Below are 16,998 nucleotides of genomic sequence, written 5' to 3' on the forward strand. Positions count from 1 at the left end.
GAGCCAGCTTTTGTTCTGGGTGTCACTTGAAGCAGGACCATACTTCATCCTTTTTGACAGCTGGAGACTAAGAAGTCTGCATCCCAGCAGACCTCATGTGGTTCAAAACCTATTTTCAAATTTCAAAGTCTTTGACTCCTGCTTGAAAAAACTTCCTAATTTTTATAGAGACCAACCTGCGCCTATCCAGGGCTTGGGTCGCACCCAGAGGAACCCTGAGGCCCTCGCCTGGCTGGACTGTGCTACCACACTTGGAAGAGGGGTTTGTGTAACGGAGTGTACCCACTCATTCCTCCTGCCCTTCCCAAGTATTACACACCACCTTATAACAGCTTAACTGAAGAGCCTCTGGACATAGGCTTCTGGAAATAGGCTTCAGATTAGCAGATGATCAGCAGTGAAGAAGACCAGCGCTGCTTGAGTTAGCCTGAACACGTGCTTACTCAGCCTGGCTTTAAATTGGCACACGACTGATGCATCCCAGCCTGCCAGCTCTGGAGCAGAGTTCAATCTGTCCCTTACACCTTATTTTCTCAAAGAAAGGAAGGATACATTCTTAGGCTAAGCAGACATGAGCTTTCCCAGTCAGGGTTATAAAGCCAGGTGGAAAATCTTTATTGATTATAGGAAGACTTCCATAATAATTGTGGGAGATGAAGCATCTTGTTCATTGTTCACATTATTTTACAATCCTTGGCAGAGTAAGAACACCCTAGGAAAAGTATTTTAGTTCAAATCCGTAACAAGGTCTTTAATCCCAAGTAAAGCAATGAAGACATGGGCTACAGAGCACTGTTATTACATCACGCAAGAGACACAAAATACTATTTCCCAAACAAGATACTTTACACACCAATTCTTAATGTTGTCTTTATCCAAGTCCTTAGTGGCCAGTGCATTCAAAACCATTTTTCCTTCTCCTTCACGCTTTACAACTCCAAATACTGACACTGTTTTGCAGAACGGGTTAGTTCAGATGTGCAGTTGCATTCTACTTTAAATGATCACCAATCGTATCAGTAGCTTCCAACTGTATTTTTGTACTCATTAGTAGTATAATACACAGGCAGTTCTTGTTTTCAGTAGTATAAAACAGGGTTGGATTTCATGTTCTTGTATCGGGCAGTATCTGTTGGGACAGTGTAATTCTGTACAACCGTGGCTTTCCGATGTTCAACAGGAGCCGAGACTCGGAGCTACAGCCAAGCCTGTGCTGGCTACCTTTGACAGCCTGTCTGCTGGTCAGGGTGAGCTGCAGCACGATGCCCAAGCCTTGCACCTGAGTTGTTCTAGACCGTGTTGGAATGGATGTCTCTCAGGCTGTCTCTCAGGATGTCTCTGCATGTTTTGGACACATTTAAAATAACACAATGAACAACAGGCACAGAGCTTACTTTTGTAACGATTTCTTTGTTGTACAGTCGACCTATTGTTCTAATACATTTATGGAAATTTTACACATTTGAAAACTACCAAAATAAAAAGACAGGTATCTAAAGGTGCACTGAACTCAGGAAGGCACCCAGTGAAGATTTTCCCAAAAGTAAATATTCTGGATGGAACAGCTTGCTCATAACACTGGGTCAGTAGAGAACTGCAGTTTCAGCAAAGTCTCCAGTGCTGCTGGAGTTATTAAAATTGGTACCAGAGTATCACTTATGACAGAGAGGTACTCATCCTCCAAGCCGGTTGCAGCATGTTGCCCTTGAATGTTGTCTGTTACTTCTGCTTTGTTGACGGATCTGCGATAGCTCCTGGTAGCTTTCTCCTGTCTCCAAATACCCAGCATATGTGCAGCATTTCATTTGAACTGGTTATCAATCAGGGTTCCTTTCATCTTGGCTTTCTTTGCTTCCAACTCAGCCTGATTAAGAAAATTAAGACAGAATGAAATAATGTCTGGATATGTTTCCCTTCAGTGCTCCAATGAGGTTTGGTGGTCTTGTCTGACCACTGCAAGCTTTTCACACCAGGAGCAAGAGCAGCTCAAGTTCTTTGCCGACTCCCTCCTCCCCTCAGGTACAAAATGAGGACCACCTTTAAAATCATAAAAAGCCCAAGACTAACTGCACAGGAGACAATTTCATACTTTCTATCCTCAGGTGGAAGCTGCACACTTCCCCCCCTTACCATCTACTATTCTCCTGTCACAGCAGGTAAGATCAGCTGTGATGTTCTTACCATTAATTCTTCAAGTGACCCTTCCGGTAGCAGCTGAGCTGGCAGCTCCTCCACAAGGGCCTTAGCTTGCCCTGATGCCTCATGGCAAAGACCTGCTCTGCCAAGCAGGCTTGAGAGCGCAGCATTAGGGGTACTCTGGTTGGCAAAGCCATGGCCTGGTTTCCCCTTCCCTTGTTCCTTGTCCAACAGGTCATGGAAAGTCTCCCTGCAAAAGCTCTGCTGACTGCTCTTCCGTTAGCTCCATAGGTAATTGCATATGATTTTAAGTTCAGGAGGCCTAGAAGAACATCTCTATAAAACCCATAAAGGAAAAGTCATCCTCACAAAGCTATAAGTTACCTATGACTGTACCAGGACCTCTCTATACTTGTAGTCTGATCTGCAAGGTAGCTTTTGTGTACAAAGCCAACAGATCTCAGGGATTCACGTTCAACACCGAAAAAAACACTCACCAGCTCCTGTAGCCTTCTTTTGCTCATGCCTTTGCGTTCCAGCTGTTTCTCAATCACTTTTGCATTCTGTGCATAGGAGTCTGCAATCTCCCTCTGAAACACATACAATGTCACTTTGCAACAGCAAACCCCAGAGTAACACCACCTCATCCAAATGGTGAGACAATCACTGGCTCTGATCAGTGTCTGAGACAGCTGCCCAGTTCAGATGTGACTGCCCCTAAGGGCAGGCAAAACTCACTGCTTCAATCTCCTCCTCCTCTTCATCAATCGTGGAGACTGTGACAGAACTGAACTTGCCCATGTCTTTGGTGCGTTTGGTCATCATCACCTGGGTGAGAGCAGAGTATTTTGTTAAACCTTGGCAACAGTTGTGCCACTAGGGATCACTTCCCTCTCCAAAGCTTTTAAGGCTTTTCATGCAAGTCATTAAGATTACCTGAACTCCGTGGGTGGCAAAGGAGAATTATCTCCAGTGATTTCTGGGCTTAGAGCTGTCATGATCAGAAGCAAACTCACTGACATATATATAACAGATGAGCCAGATTTTAAGAATCACTGTGCAGACTACCAACCTGACCTACTTACAAATGGAAACTTTATGGTAACTGAGCCTAAACATCAGGGACAGTCTAGATTTCCAAGTTTATTTTGTTTTCCGTTAGTGCTAGGACTCCAAGCTGCAGTGACCTCTGTAAAGGAAAACTTAAGGCAGATGGGGAGAAGACACCAAACTGAGTTATTGCTTAGAGGTCCTTTTCTTTCTTTTTTCTCCCCTCTGCCCCTGCCGTTAAAGTACTCACCGCACCTTTTTAAAAAGCAGAGATAGCCTTTTTACTTCTCGAAAGCCAATTACCTTTTTGGGAGGTTCTTGTTTCTGAGTATATATGTTTGTTTTCCCAAAACCCTGGCCAAATTTGACCACAGCACCGTCAACAATGAACGTCACGGGAGCATTTTTCTGTTGGTGTTGATAAAAGAGCAGCAGTCCACACCTGGAAACAGAAACACACGTGGCGGTGAGGAAACCTAGACTCTGGATTCCTATGGATCACGAACAGATTCCAGAAGTCACTAAGAAGCCGCCGTGGTCACTCACTTGCCACACTTCTTCCTGAACTGCCGCTCTATGCCTTCTGGTCTGGGGGAGAGAGGAAGAGCTTGAGAGGAGCGCGGAGACGGCGGGCATCCGTGCCCGGCTGACGGACCCCGGCCGGGTGAGGAGGCCAGGCCAGGCCAGGCCAGCCCCTTCCCCGGGCCGCGGAGGGGCTCTCAGAGGGACGGGGCGGGCAGAGGCCGGGGCCCGGCCGCGTCCCACCTGCGCAGGAAGACGCTCTCCTCCTCCTCCGCGTTGCAGAACTTGTGGGCGTGCTTGGCGGCGTCCATCACCCGGGCGCGGTCCCGCGGCCGCATCGGCAGCTTCTCCAGCTGGCAGTCTGCGGGGCAGCGGCAGGGACAGGCTGGCGGCGGGGCCGGGACGGGCACCCGCCTCCCCGCGCCCCGCCGCCTCCCGGGCCCTCAGCGCGCCGGGCCCGCGGCCTGCTCCCGGCCCGCGGCCTGCCCCCCGCCCGCCGCTCACCCAGCACCAGCACCATCTGCCCGCACAGGCAGTAGTAGACGTGAAGCGGCTTCTCCCCATCGTCGTACTCCTCGCGGTCACGGGTGTCGGAGCAGACGACGGAGCGAGACACCACCTTCGGCATGGCGGCGCCGAGGCCCGGCCCTCCCCGCAGGCCCGGCCCTCCCCGCAGGCCCGGCCCCCCCGCAGGCCCGGCCTCCCCCGCAGGCCCGGCCCTCCCCGCAGGCCCGGCCCTCCCCGCAGGCCCGGCCTCCCCCGCAGGCCCGGCCCCCCCCGCAGGCCCGGCCTCCCCCGCAGGCCCGGCCTCCCCCGCAGGCCCGGCCTCCCCGCAGGCCCGGCCTCCCCGCAGGCCCGGCCTCCCCGCAGGCCCGGCCTCCCCGCAGGCCCGGCCCCCGCAGGCCCGGCCCCCGCAGGCCCGGCCCCCCCCGCAGGCCCGGCCCCCCCGCAGGCCCGGCCTCCGCAGCAGTGCGAAAGTTTTTGCAGCGGCCAAATGTGGGCCTGACGTCATTTCTCTTAACAAACAAGCGGGGCTGACCTCGGCACAGAGGAGCTCCGACCCGTGGGGGACGGGGGGTCGGTGACACCATTCCCCTTCACATGCAGCTTGTCCCCGTGCCCCCCTGTCCCTGCCTCCATCATCGGCCGGGTGACGGGGATTTCTTGCGCACCAAAGGGAAGGTGTTGCCCACAAGCGTGAGGTCGTGTTAGACTACAAAGGCACTGAACAGAGTCTCTTCCTGACAAGCACCGAGAGCTCATCCGTTTCTTACGGCATAGGCTGGGTAAGAGCAGGAGAGGTCAAGAACTGGAGGTTTTCAGTGCAGCCGTGAGAGCAATATTTTTATTATTTTCTTTCAACTTCTGTGAAAGGGTGTGGGTCTTCCTCCCGTGCCTCTGAAGCCATCTCCCCACACGGCTGTATTACATGCAGTTACAAGTGAGGATAAGCTAAAAAACCGGGGACTATCCAGTCTACTCTAGACAACAGCAGAGAGAAATTCTTTACTCCCAAAGGCAATCAAAAAGAGGTAGAAAATAGATTATTTTCCCTTGGAAAAAGCTCTCTGTGGAAGCAGAAAGTGCAGCATAGCAAGTTGTGCTGGTTTTGGCTGGGGTAGAGTTAATTTTCTTCCCAGGAGCTAGTACGGGGCTGTGTTTTGGATTTGTGCTGGAAACAGTGTCGATAATACAGGGATGTTTTCGTTACTGCTGAGCAGGGCTTACACAGGGTCAAGGCCTTTTCTCTTCTCACCCCACCCCACCAGCGAGGAGGCTGGGGGGGCACAAGGAGCTGGGAGGGGGCACAGCCGGGACAGCTGACCCCAGCTGACCACAGGGACATCCCACACCGTATGGCGTCATGCTCAGCATAGAGAGCTGGGGAAGAAGAAGGAAGGGGGGATGTTGGGAGTGATGGCGTTTGTCTTCCCAAGTCACCGTTAGGCGTGATGGAGCCCTGCTTTCCTGGAGATGGCTGAACACCTGCCTGCCCATGGGGAGGAGTGAATGAATTCCTTGGTTTGCTTTGCTTGCACACGCAGCTTTCGCTTTACCTGTTAAACTGTCTTTACCTCAACCCACGAGTTTTCTCACTTTTCCCATTCTCTCCCCCATCCCACGGGGGAGTGAGCGAGCGGCTGGGGGGGCTTATTTGCCGGCCGGGGTTAAACCACGACACAGGTGCAGGGGCAGGTGCAAGAAGACTCCCGCCGGTACCGAGGGCCCCGCAGCCACCCCCGCCCCGCCGCCGCCGGGCCGCAGCCGCCCGTCCCCGCCCGCCGCCACTTCCCCGCCCGCCCGCCCGCGTCCGGGGGCGGGGCCAGCCCTCCCTCCGTGACGTCACAGGTCAATTCCCCCCCCGCCCGCTCCAGCCGTTGGTACAGCCTCCCTCCCTTAGGCACCGCCCCTCGCCCCCGCGCCGCGGTGGTAGAGGCTGGGCTGGGGGCTCAGCGGCATCCGGCTCCGGCTCCGCCCCCTCTCCCCGCGGCAGTTGGTACGTCCCGGGATCGCCCGGCAGCAGGCGCAGGAGTCGGCGCAGCCCAGGGCCTCCCCCCGCGCCCGCCTCAGTGGTAGAGGCCGCGATCGCTCCTGTTCGTCAGCGCTGCCGTTGCCTCAGTTGGAGCTCGCTGCCGCCGCCGCCGCCGCCGCCTCTGGGCGCCCCGTGCTCCCTCTGATAGTGTATGAGTGATCTATAACCCTGAGCCCGCCATGTCCACTCCGGCCCGTAGGCGCCTCATGCGGGACTTCAAGAGGTACCGAGGCCGCCGGCTGAGGGGAAAGGGGAGGGCGGGCGGGAGGAGGACGAAGGGCCCGGCTCTACCGGGGGAGGAGGGGGGCAGCACAACATGGCGGCGGGGTAGGGCGCGCTCCGCTGATTGCGTAGCGCCGGTCGACGCTGTCTGCCTGCGGGTTACGCTGTTTGCGCAGAGGCGTGTAGCTACCTGCCTGGGTTACGCGAAGTGCGCAGGGGCGGCCGCTGGCGGCGCGGGGGGCGCCGGGGGGGTGGGGGCGGCGGGGCCGGCGCCTCAGCCCTCCCTGTGCCCCGCAGGCTGCAGGAGGATCCCCCGGCCGGGGTGAGCGGGGCCCCCTCCGAGAACAACATCATGGTGTGGAACGCCGTCATCTTCGGGTGAGTCGGGCGGTGGCGGGGGGCCGGGGGCGGGAGGCCGCGGGGGCTGATGCCGCTCTGCCTCCTGGGGGGGGTCAGAGCTGGGCTGCCCGCGGGGTAACGCTGTGCTCTGCTTCTTCCCTCCTCTAGGCCCGAGGGGACCCCTTTCGAGGACGGTAAGTGCGGCTGCATGCCGGCCTGGTGTTTGGCTTTCTCGGGGTAAAATGCTGCAGCTTGACACGGCCTTGGTGTGTCACTGCTGTGGACTTTGCAACAGGTGTGGGCCTGGGGATGGAGAAGGGACGCGGGTGCATATTCACCTGACTGCACATCTGTATGCTGCATCCAGAACTTACGTACTTTTTTTTTTTTTAATCCCACTCCAAGAAAGTGTTGTAGATTTAGATTGCTATGTTGATTTACATAAATGTACAAATTAGCTTGTAGGGGCTTGCTTGTAATCGCTAAATCTGACTATCCTAAGCCTAATTTAATGTACCATTTTAAGGATCTCCAAGCTTTTCTGTTGAACCCTGGGTCATGTTTTTAGGGACACTCATATTTGGAGAACTGTCAAAAACCTGGTATAGAACCATTGTCATTTGTTTTGAGTTCTGTTTTTTTCTGATGCTGGAAGTGTTTTGTGAGTAAGTCCTAATGTGAGTCAGCTGAAGTAGGAGATGGGCTGAATGTTTGAGGAAGTTTTGAACAGATTTTTTTTTTTTTTCCCCTTGGCATCTACTTTACCCTGCTACGATCAGTATCATTCAGGGTTAAAGATTAAAAGGACTTTTTAGCTTTAAAAACTGACTAAATATGTCCTTGTAACATACCTGTGTCCTAGTAGTTTCAGTCTGGCCTTACTGTCTTTTATAGCTTTACTGATGCTGTATGAATACTTTGGCATCTTTGTGAAAACTTGTTAAACATGAAATACTGTCTAACTGAAATCAGTGATGCATTTTTTTTCTTAAGATACTTTCAGTGCAGGCTATAATTAATCCTAGATCTCCATGACTCATGACAAAAGCATAGGAAAAATTCCTTAACTCTTATGTTGTTCTTGGCTAACTCCTTTGTCTCTGTTTATCCTCGGAGGTAGCACCTGTGGGCATGCCTGTAAATTGCAGATTTTTTTTTTTAATGTGAAGATTTTAAATATTTCAGGCATAAGAAAACTCCAAAGACTCCAGTTACTTTTTTTCATGTACTTGATTAGTTAAGAAACTTGCTATAGTAGCTGCTTCAGAAGTCTTATGTTTAGACTTTAATATCCCATAACATCGCATAATAGAACAGGTAGACTAAATGTATTCTGTTATCTCATCTTGTAAACCTTGAAGAAGGGCTCCCTTAAACTTCTGTGAGGGTTGCTAGAGCTGCTTAGGTTCTTGGTGCACTGCCACTGATAGAGTGATTCACTGTTTGGAGCAGAAAGCTGTCTCCTTGCAGTGTGCTAAAATGCAGGTTGTTTCCATGTTGAGGCTCTTCCACCTCAGTTTGGGGTTAACAGATGCTATAAGGGCTTTTTTCCATATATTTCCATTTAGTAGCAGAAGGTTGGAGGGTGCTTTGAGAGCCCTGACATATTGATTTCATCTGTGCTTTCCCCTGTGGCAGCATTGTGTCTTTATCTGAAATACTTTGGGCATGTTGCACTCGCAGCAGTTTGAAGTTCAAACAGATGCTTGAGTTTGCTACTGCTGTCCTACTGCTTTGGTTGATCTCATAATCTCGATGTGTGATGTTTGCTCTTTTCATAGCAAAGTGTGTGTTTTCACAGTATGCGCCCAGGAAAACAGATACGTCTTGTGTTGCAGGATATGCTTATCTCCTTTTCTCTGGGACATATCTTACATTGTGCTAGATAACAAAATACTAAGTGGTGCCTAGAGATAGGGGTGTATTGGTGCCTCGGCTGTGCTTTTCCATTAAGTGAGCAGAGTAGCATAGTTCAGATAATGCTAGCACAGTTCAGATGCAGTTTAACTTAATGTAGGTAAAATTAAGGGAATTTTTATTTAACAGTATTGAGCTGTTAGTTTGGGCTTGTTTTGTAACTGTGCAGGCCCTTGTGAGTCAAAGGTATGCTGGAACTCTGTAATCCTTCTCAGGAAGCCTTTGCAGGGCAGCGTTCTTCAGAAGTCGCTTTGCATTTTCGTTTTTAGGCTCTGTCACTTCCTGGTGATACTGTAAGACTTCAGATACCTTAGTTCTTGTGAAAGTAGCCTGTGAAATTTATTTTTGTTGAACTAGAAGTGTAATCATTTCAACATCGTGAGAATTACTGTTCTTTATCCTCATTCTGGTGAGGACCTTCTCCAGTCTCAGCTTCTGAGGTTTCTTAGCTTTGTCTGAACTGAAAACCTTAAATTCCAACACGTTTGTTTACTTGCTGTACAGCATAATGCAGCTAACAACCCTCCCTCCCCTCCACCCCCAGACTTTAGAGGGTGTTTTCACAACTCGGTGCGCAGGCTGACTCGGCCTAGGAGCAACTACTAATTTAGATCAGCAGCATAAATTCCGTCTTCTGGTTTAAGAGGATTCGATTGCAGGTGTCTGCAGTAGGACCCCAGGGATATTTATCCTGCCCTTCACCATATTTCTAAGAATCTGTATTTGTGTGGCATCTAAAGTGGTAGTGCTGTCACAGAGATGGAAACCCAGGCTCTCCCAGTCCTTCAGACCTGTTTCTCTGAAACCGGATGATGATATCATGGTTAGTGCAGGATTCCTGGCTTGGAGAGAGTTAAGTAACACAGCTATTGCAGTATCCTGCCTTGCTGTCATCGTGCAGCAGGCTTGAACAGAGAAAGCAAGGCATTTGCCTTCTGTATGGTTTGTTCCTTGCTTACAGAATATGGATTCTGTATCCTCATGCAGGATACAGATCATCCCTGCTTTATGGACAGTGGAATAGAGGGGGCTGCTCTTGCTCCTTGCAGCGAGAAGGTCCTGGCAGGGACATGGGTGCTCTTCTGGCGGGGGTTACTCGGGCCAGCGTACAGGTCATGGAGAAGCCTCTTTGTTAGCTGTGTGAGAGTCTCACATCCTGAGGTAGGAGAAACAGATCAACAAGGTAAGGTAAGTAAGTACAAGAGAGAAAAGAGAATGTTTTCCTAAGATCAGTGATGATCCTAATATCAATAATGACAGTGAATAGGATAATTTGTGTTTTAAAATTGGCTGTCTAGGGCAAGTTGCAAGGAATACCAGTTGAAAGCTTTAAAATTAGTGACAGAAGAGACGGAACACTGAAGGCCTCATGCTGAGCAGTGTGTGTTGTGATACCTGTTTCACTTGTGTGGGCTTTCAGTGTGAGTGACCCTTGGGCTTTGGTTCATCGGATCTCTGGATTTGTCCTTTAATAAAGCTCAACAGCGAGGTGTTGCGTACTGTGGAGCACTTTCAAAGAGCCATTGCCACTCTGGGTCTTGACTTGGAAATTTGAGTAGGTAGATACTCCAGCTGGAAGCTGTCTAACCACTCAGATTTGTATTAAAAGTAATGCCGTCCTGTCCCTGGTAGGACAGAGAGCTTCCCTTTCTTTCAGTAGTTCTAAATGCATTCTAAGACCAAACTGCCCTTGTTACTGCTTTTTGGCCATCTTGTCTGTCCCCTCTGCTCCCGCTTCAGTCAGCATTCTAGAATAGCATTCGTTTTCTCAAGTATGCTTGTTGAACTCTACTGTTTGATGGTTTGTGCTCAGTTTTCAGCCTACTGCTTGCTTAGTCACTCTTCCACAGAAGAAAGTGCCTGCTTTCCTACCTCATAAGGAGGCTACTGAGAACCAGAACTGGGGCAGGGAGAGCTGGGAATCTCTAAGATTTAGAATCAAATCTCTAAGCATTCAATTCTAAAGGACCAATATTGTTTGGGATTGTCACCGTGTAGGGAAGGAAAGGTAGTCCTGAGCTGATGTTCACAGCTGGTAGAACTTGTTACTAACATTCCAGTGCTGGCTTTCAAACTGATCTCAGATCTGGCTCTGTGCCTCTGGATTAGCTGGAGTAAAGCTTGAAAGCCCCACTGCAGACTTCTGCTAATTCGAACAATCTTAACTATACTACTCTTGTTCTTCTGTTTTACAGTCAGATAGCATGCTGTTGGCTGTGCTGTTGTGTTGTTAGGCTGCTAATAAAAACCAAACATGCAAAAACAGGACGTTGAGACTTCCCACTGCTGTACGGAAAGCTCTGAAGCATCTGTACTCTGAAGCATCTGTCTTCATACGCAAACTGGAACGTCAAAACAATGACCTTCACTCCTTGCAGCTCAATGTTACAGTTTATTTATCTCCTTATAAAGGAGGGAGTCCCTGGGAAATACTGCAGGTCCTTGCTGATCTGAAAAAAAGGAAAATGGGTTGAAAAATCTGTTCTCTGGCTACCAGTTGTTGGCATGTGTTTGCCAGCCAAACAAAGGAATACATTAATTATATTAGTCCTGGAAAACTTCCTCACAGTAGGAAGCAAGGATGAGCTTTATATCTGAGCCCCTGAGTTTTAATTTGGGCACTGAGTGTTGGGGGGGGGGGGGAACCTGTTACTGATATACAAGAATGCCTTTTCAAAAAAAATAATATGTCTGCCCTGGCAGCTTGTTACAGCTGTCACTGTGAGGTGCATTCCTTTTACAGGAGAGCTATATATTTACATGAAGGTGCTTCAGATATTTCTCTCTGGGCATACACAGGAACTTCATAAACTGCCTCCTGGATTGGTTGGTCTGAGGTGATAGCATGGTAAAGAGAAGCTTGCATGTTTTGAAGTGAAGTATGTAGAGTTCCTTAGTTACTGATCTGAATCACTAGCAGCGCTTGGTCCTTTGGACCCATATTTATGCAGCTTAGTTGACAGACTTCTTATTCTCAGATTGTCATAGCCTGAGGAGAAGGGCTAAAATAGCTTATGTTGGTACAGGCTGTTAAAACGTTTGGATTAGGACTTAACTACAGAGTTTTCTGTTTTTGCTTAATCAGTCTTTCTCAAAGGACAACAAAGGAAGTGTGAAGTAAATGATCAGATTTCTATTTTAAAGTGTCTTATTTAGATGCTGCTTTCAATACTGCTTTTCTACAGCAAGACCTGATTACTTTACAGTTCTTGATAAAAATGTATTTTCTTGAAACTTAAACAGAAAATAAATGAGAAGGTCCCTGTTATGATAGCATATTTCAGTCTCTGGGACTTACTAAATCATGGCCTGTTACACAGATGGTTGTACACCCACTTGTGTTGTTTTTACAGTGGATTGGCATTAGGCTTTGTGGAAGGGCAGATTTATTTCCTTACACAAACTTTTACTGGGGTGGTGGTTTCGGCAATAAAAGTCACAGGAGAAACTCTCGTACCAGTACTGTCTAGCACTTCAGGGTTAATGATTAACTCTGAAGAGAGTAGAAGAATCCTCGTAGGACTGAACAATCTGTATTCCATAGCCAACATGCGTGTATGAGCACAATAGTATCAGTTTGTGGAGGGATGCTACTTATTCATCTCTTGTGTAAATTCATTCTGAATAAAGGTTACTTATCTCTCTCTCTCAACTCCAGGAACTTTCAAACTTACAATAGAATTCACAGAAGAATATCCGAATAAGCCACCTACTGTTAGATTTGTCTCTAAAATGTTTCATCCAAATGGTAAGTACTTAGACAATGCTCTTTTTTGTTTTGGGTGGGGGTTTGTTATGTTTTGGTTTTGGTTATAGCTTGCTATAGTACTGTAGAAAGAAGTCTATTATAAAAGTTCCATTATCTAATAAGCTAGCCAAATTCCAGTGTGGTTCTATGTAGTTTTGGTAAGGATGAATGTGTGAGCAGTGCTCAGACTTGAAATGAAAGGGGCAATAAAAGGAGCCTCTTACCTTTCAGGTGTAACAGCACCGTATTGATGAGACGCTCTTCTCTCTCAACTGCCTGTTAAACCTTACAGAAGAATATTTGGTACTTAAATAGCAGTGCCTTGGACTTCTGTCTATACATGCTGCATACATAGCATAATGACGCTGCTGAATGCAGTTGTCTTTTATCACTCCCCAAAAATGCCTGTAAGAATGATATACCTTGAAATGTAGTGCTAGTTTCCAACTATAGCCAGTGATAGTAAGATTGTTTAATTAATCCCCTTCCTTGGTAATTAAAGGTTGGAGATGTATTCCTTGCGTCCAAACAAATACTAGGTTTGTGAAGAAATACCTGAAACTTTCAAATGTAGCAAGTAAGCACGTGTGGGTAAAGTGCACTGAGGGAAGGTTCTTCTAAAGCTGCCGTGAAAAAGGTGACTAGACACTGACTGTTGTAGATGCTTTCTGGGGAAACCTTGTGTGTAAACAGCTTTTTGCTTGTGCTCTTTATTTGGTTCACTTGTGGGTAGCTTAAATGTTTTTGCCTTAAAACCTATTCGTGGTTTTTAATTCATTCCATAGTGGTAGTTGCAATGTCACAGAGAAGCTTGATGTTGAAGAATAAGCAGAGGTTGAGTTTAAATACCTCAGGCAGCTGTTGGTGACAAGCTTCACCTCTTCCTACCTACAGGCTTGTTTGCTGGATTTGAGTCTGTCAGATGCTATTGACTTTTGTAGTGTTTGTCAGTACGTAGGTTTTCAGGATCAGGCAATACTAGGAAAAAACTGTGTAGCTGTACAACTTCTGTCTTAAGCCATTCTTCTTGAACCTTTTCTAGTCTATGCAGACGGTAGTATATGTCTGGATATTCTTCAGAATCGTTGGAGTCCTACTTACGATGTCTCCTCCATCTTAACATCCATACAGGTAAAAAGAACTCTGCATGAAAAGGCAGAATGAAATTAGGATGCTTTAACAAAAGCAGCTCAGGAAACACTTTTTTTTTTTTCTTCTCCTGATAGCCAGTATAGGAGCTATACCTTGACATTGGCTGAAGTGTGAATACTTCCCAGGTGTAAATTGAGTAGACAAGTGACAGCAGGTGGTTGCTGAAGGGAGCTGTCCAGTGATTGCACTCCTTGGGTATTGCTGCTTGGCTGTTGGTTAAACAGCGACCTGCACTGCTAAGAGTAAGACTGATAGCGAAAGCTTCCAGTCGTTTACAGCTGGAATAATGCAGTGTAGTGTACCTCTATCTAGATGAACTTCCATGCTCTTATTAGTATGGATAGCTTAAGGAATATGTTGGAAAACTATGCATACTTCAAGTGCCTAAGAATCTCTTTCTCTTTGCACAGTCTCTATTGGATGAGCCAAACCCTAACAGTCCAGCAAACAGCCAGGCAGCTCAGCTATACCAAGAGAATAAGCGGGAATATGAAAAACGGGTTTCTGCAATAGTAGAACAGAGCTGGCGTGACTGTTGACCCAGGATGATGCAAATGAACACTCTGTTGATGAGGAAAATAAACAAAGTGTCTCAGTCATCTTTTTCCTCCTAGCATTTACTTTGAAAGCAGAATAGCTGTTGTGCTGTTGCCACCCTCCCTTGCTGAAGCTTCTTCTCCTTGGACATCAGAAAGCACCCACTTTGAAGTCAAATGTTCTGTACTTGGGTTACTTGCAAAAGAGTTACTGATGCTGAATTAATTTTCTGTGGTCCCTCTCCAGTCTTAGGGCAGTATTGTGCATTTCCGTAGTGTACACTAAGCTTTTAATTGTAATTGTGTTATACACAGTGATGCTTATGTGTAGCTTGATAAAAGGGATGTTTATATACATACACATTTTTTAACTGATATTAACTAAAGTGCTGATCTGTCCAGGCTGGTCATTTACCTCTACTATTGGTTTAGGCCCCACTGCATTTGTAAGTACTGAGTGAAGAAATAACCTCTTGTTTCCCTTTTGTATTGGTTTATCGACTCCTTACTCATGGGAAAGAAACAAACTCTTAAATTCAAATATTTAGTAAGACTGTGAAATGCTAGTCTGCACTTCACATGCAAGATTTATGTACAGATATACATAAACCACTACAGTTGTGGTACTTTGATCTTTGCTTAGGGTGAGAAACAACCCCCTTTTTTATTTTATTTTAAAGGACATACTACAGCGACTGCTTCAGTAAGTTTCTGTAGTCCTGTCACTGAGCATTACTGGACAAAACCAGGTAGAGCTGTGGTACTCTGAGCGAAAGGCCTTCTGCGTTAAGGAAGAGGTAAAACCTGAAGTGTTCCAGCAGTGGGATTACTCTCCTTCAGTGTCTTTCTCCTGCCCCTTATCTTTAGCTGAGAAAGATAAGTTCTTTGGGATCCAACTTTGCCTTGTAGAAAGTTTGAATAAAGTACGGGGTAGGCACTTGAGTCTCTGCAGTTTCTGCTCTTTGTAGATTACTGTGTGGTTTGTGTGAGCTACTGCTGCATGCTGGAGTTAGTTTCCCTTCAGTTCTATGAAAGTATTTTTTTCAACTCTGAAAAACCATTTGTAAGTCCAGACTCACTTTTTTGTAAGGCTCAGTTTCTACGTTTGGTTACAGTACCTTAAGCAGCAGCGTGGGGTGAAACCTACAATTGTGTTGTCCACTGTTCCGGTGTCTTTTGTGTGCACATTGGTCTGTTAGTTGAGAAGTTTAACTTTGCACAAGTAACCCATGTAAGAAACTGTACATTTTTCAAAAATTGTAAATAAAGTGTAACCTTAGTGCTTATTGTATAAATAGGCAAGAGGTGTATAACTGTGCTTATTTTAACTGGGACAGCAGGGGTTGGGTGCGGGATCAAGCTCCAGGTAGACCCTGACGGCAGGACTGAAATACTTCCCAGCCTTCTGGGCAGTAGTTGTTGTGCGTGGGCCAAAGCTGTGCCAGCTGTAGTGCAGGGTGAACAACTCGGCCCCTCCAGCCAGGAGGAGGAGGAGGTGTGAGGGGCAAAGGAGGAATGGGCAGGCTGGGAAGGGGAGAGACAGACATGAATCTTAGCAAGAAAAAAAAAAAGCACTTGCAGGGAGCTCAGCACTGTGTCATGTGTGTGAACTGTTGACAAAAAAGGAGCCTATGATAATGAGTTATGAGCTCAGTAATTAATTGATACAGGAATCATACTTGTTTTCCTCCTGTCTTATGAAGGAGAGAACAGGATTTAAAGTGACTGACACATAACAAAAGCTGGTACTGCTGGCTTACCTCTACAATTAAGATAGAAGCTGCCAGGCTCAAAAAACTCAGTCAGGATTTGTACCTGCTGTGACCACAGCTCAGACCCCTGAACAGGCCTTTTGTCTTCAGCGGTAAAGGCTGTTCCACCCATGCCCTACCTCAGTTACACCAGCTTGTTTTCCTAAAGGATGGAGTACCTTAACCAGACCCTCCTAACCGCTAGATCTGGCAAGCGCTTAGGTGTGTATGGAGAAGGCAGGACAGTGAGTCTGCCCCAAGTAATTGTGATGTTTCTTAAGCATTCCCTCTGCAAGGCTTTCCCAAGTCAGAGCCAGTCAAGCAAGGAGCACCTTATTTGCACCCACTAAGTTACAGACCAGTGCAAAAAAACCCGACCCAACCCAACCCCACCACCTGCATCGACAGGGATGACTGCAGTCACTGAGAGCATCTTGACCATTGCCCCCATAGCAGCTGTAACCATTTCTGCAACCTATTGCAAGCAGAACCCTTTCTGAATGGTCCAAGTCATTTTAATGTCACAGAAGCCCTCGTATCAGTCCTTCCGTTTTTGTATTTGTCTTGCTAGTCACTAAAAAAAAAAAAAGGATGGCATGGACTCTTGAGGCAGCCAGAAAAAAGAGCAGCACAGAGCTGGGGAAAAAAACCCCAACAGCCCCAAACCCCCTCACCTTTACAGCCCTCTGAGATAAGGCCTTTGTCCACTAACTGAATTTTAAACCACATACTGGCTCTCCAGAAAGCTTACGGCTGTATACACTGGAGCTGGAGAGGCTGGCAATTCTTTAGCTCAAACAGATAACTAACTCAACAGGAAGGTGACAGGTCCTGCATGGAGGTACTGCACTCGCAAAGATGGGTGGCTGAGTGTCACAGCCACTACCCAGGACAGGAGAAGCATCGCCCTGCACAGACTCGCTCTAGATGGCCGCCCCTGTTGAGGTACCATTCCGTTTAGCCAGCGCCCCCCCCACCAAGAGAGGCATTTTTCATCCCGAATACTGCACTGGTGCTCTTGCTGCCTCTCGGCATCACCAAGCTTTGAAGCCCTGCTGCGGATCCAAGTTAGGGAGGGGGAGCTGCACTCCT

At 47.7% G+C, this 16,998-nt stretch overlaps 2 protein-coding genes across 3 annotated transcripts; one reads left to right on the top strand and one right to left on the bottom strand.

The window, feature by feature from the left end:
• Positions 1 to 724: 724 nt before the first annotated feature.
• On the bottom strand, positions 725 to 4,368 carry STEEP1 (STING1 ER exit protein 1). 2 transcript variants are annotated; one of them, XM_072877147.1, is made up of 7 exons: positions 4,213 to 4,368; positions 3,952 to 4,069; positions 3,733 to 3,774; positions 3,490 to 3,628; positions 2,875 to 2,964; positions 2,634 to 2,726; positions 725 to 1,864 (listed from the first exon to the last, which is right to left on the bottom strand). In XM_072877147.1, the coding sequence occupies exons 1-7, from the start codon at positions 4,334 to 4,336 to the stop codon at positions 1,802 to 1,804; spliced, it is 669 nt and encodes a 222-aa protein (XP_072733248.1). In that variant the 5' UTR covers positions 4,337 to 4,368; the 3' UTR covers positions 725 to 1,801. The 2 variants fall into 2 exon arrangements, with proteins under 2 accessions (XP_072733248.1, XP_072733249.1); XM_072877148.1 differs by having other exon boundaries at positions 4,239 to 4,367.
• A 1,744-nt stretch (positions 4,369 to 6,112) lies between these two features.
• Positions 6,113 to 15,453, top strand: UBE2A (ubiquitin conjugating enzyme E2 A). Its single transcript, XM_072876945.1, has 6 exons — positions 6,113 to 6,464; positions 6,761 to 6,841; positions 6,971 to 6,996; positions 12,378 to 12,467; positions 13,510 to 13,598; positions 14,030 to 15,453. The coding sequence occupies exons 1-6, from the start codon at positions 6,421 to 6,423 to the stop codon at positions 14,156 to 14,158; spliced, it is 459 nt and encodes a 152-aa protein (XP_072733046.1). The 5' UTR covers positions 6,113 to 6,420; the 3' UTR covers positions 14,159 to 15,453.
• Positions 15,454 to 16,998: the final 1,545 nt, after the last annotated feature.

This window comes from Ciconia boyciana, chromosome 12 (genome assembly GCF_034638445.1).
Source record: "Ciconia boyciana chromosome 12, ASM3463844v1, whole genome shotgun sequence".
Classification (NCBI taxonomy): Eukaryota; Metazoa; Chordata; class Aves; order Ciconiiformes; family Ciconiidae; genus Ciconia; species Ciconia boyciana.

Bases quoted from the DNA above. Each gene is read 5' to 3' on its own strand.
- UBE2A (XM_072876945.1), top strand. From the start codon at position 6,421: ATGTCCACTCCGGCCCGTAGGCGCCTCATGCGGGACTTCAAGAG. The intron at 6,465-6,760 runs GTACCGAGGCCG...TGTGCCCCGCAG, and splicing joins CTCATGCGGGACTTCAAGAG to GCTGCAGGAGGATCCCCCGG. The intron at 12,468-13,509 runs GTAAGTACTTAG...AACCTTTTCTAG, and splicing joins TAAAATGTTTCATCCAAATG to TCTATGCAGACGGTAGTATA.
- STEEP1 (XM_072877147.1), bottom strand. From the start codon at position 4,336: ATGCCGAAGGTGGTGTCTCGCTCCGTCGTCTGCTCCGACACCCGTGAC. The intron at 4,070-4,212 runs GTGAGCGGCGGG...GCTGCCCCGCAG, and splicing joins GCAGATGGTGCTGGTGCTGG to ACTGCCAGCTGGAGAAGCTG. The intron at 1,865-2,633 runs GTGAGTGTTTTT...TTTCTTAATCAG, and splicing joins AAAGAAGGCTACAGGAGCTG to GCTGAGTTGGAAGCAAAGAA.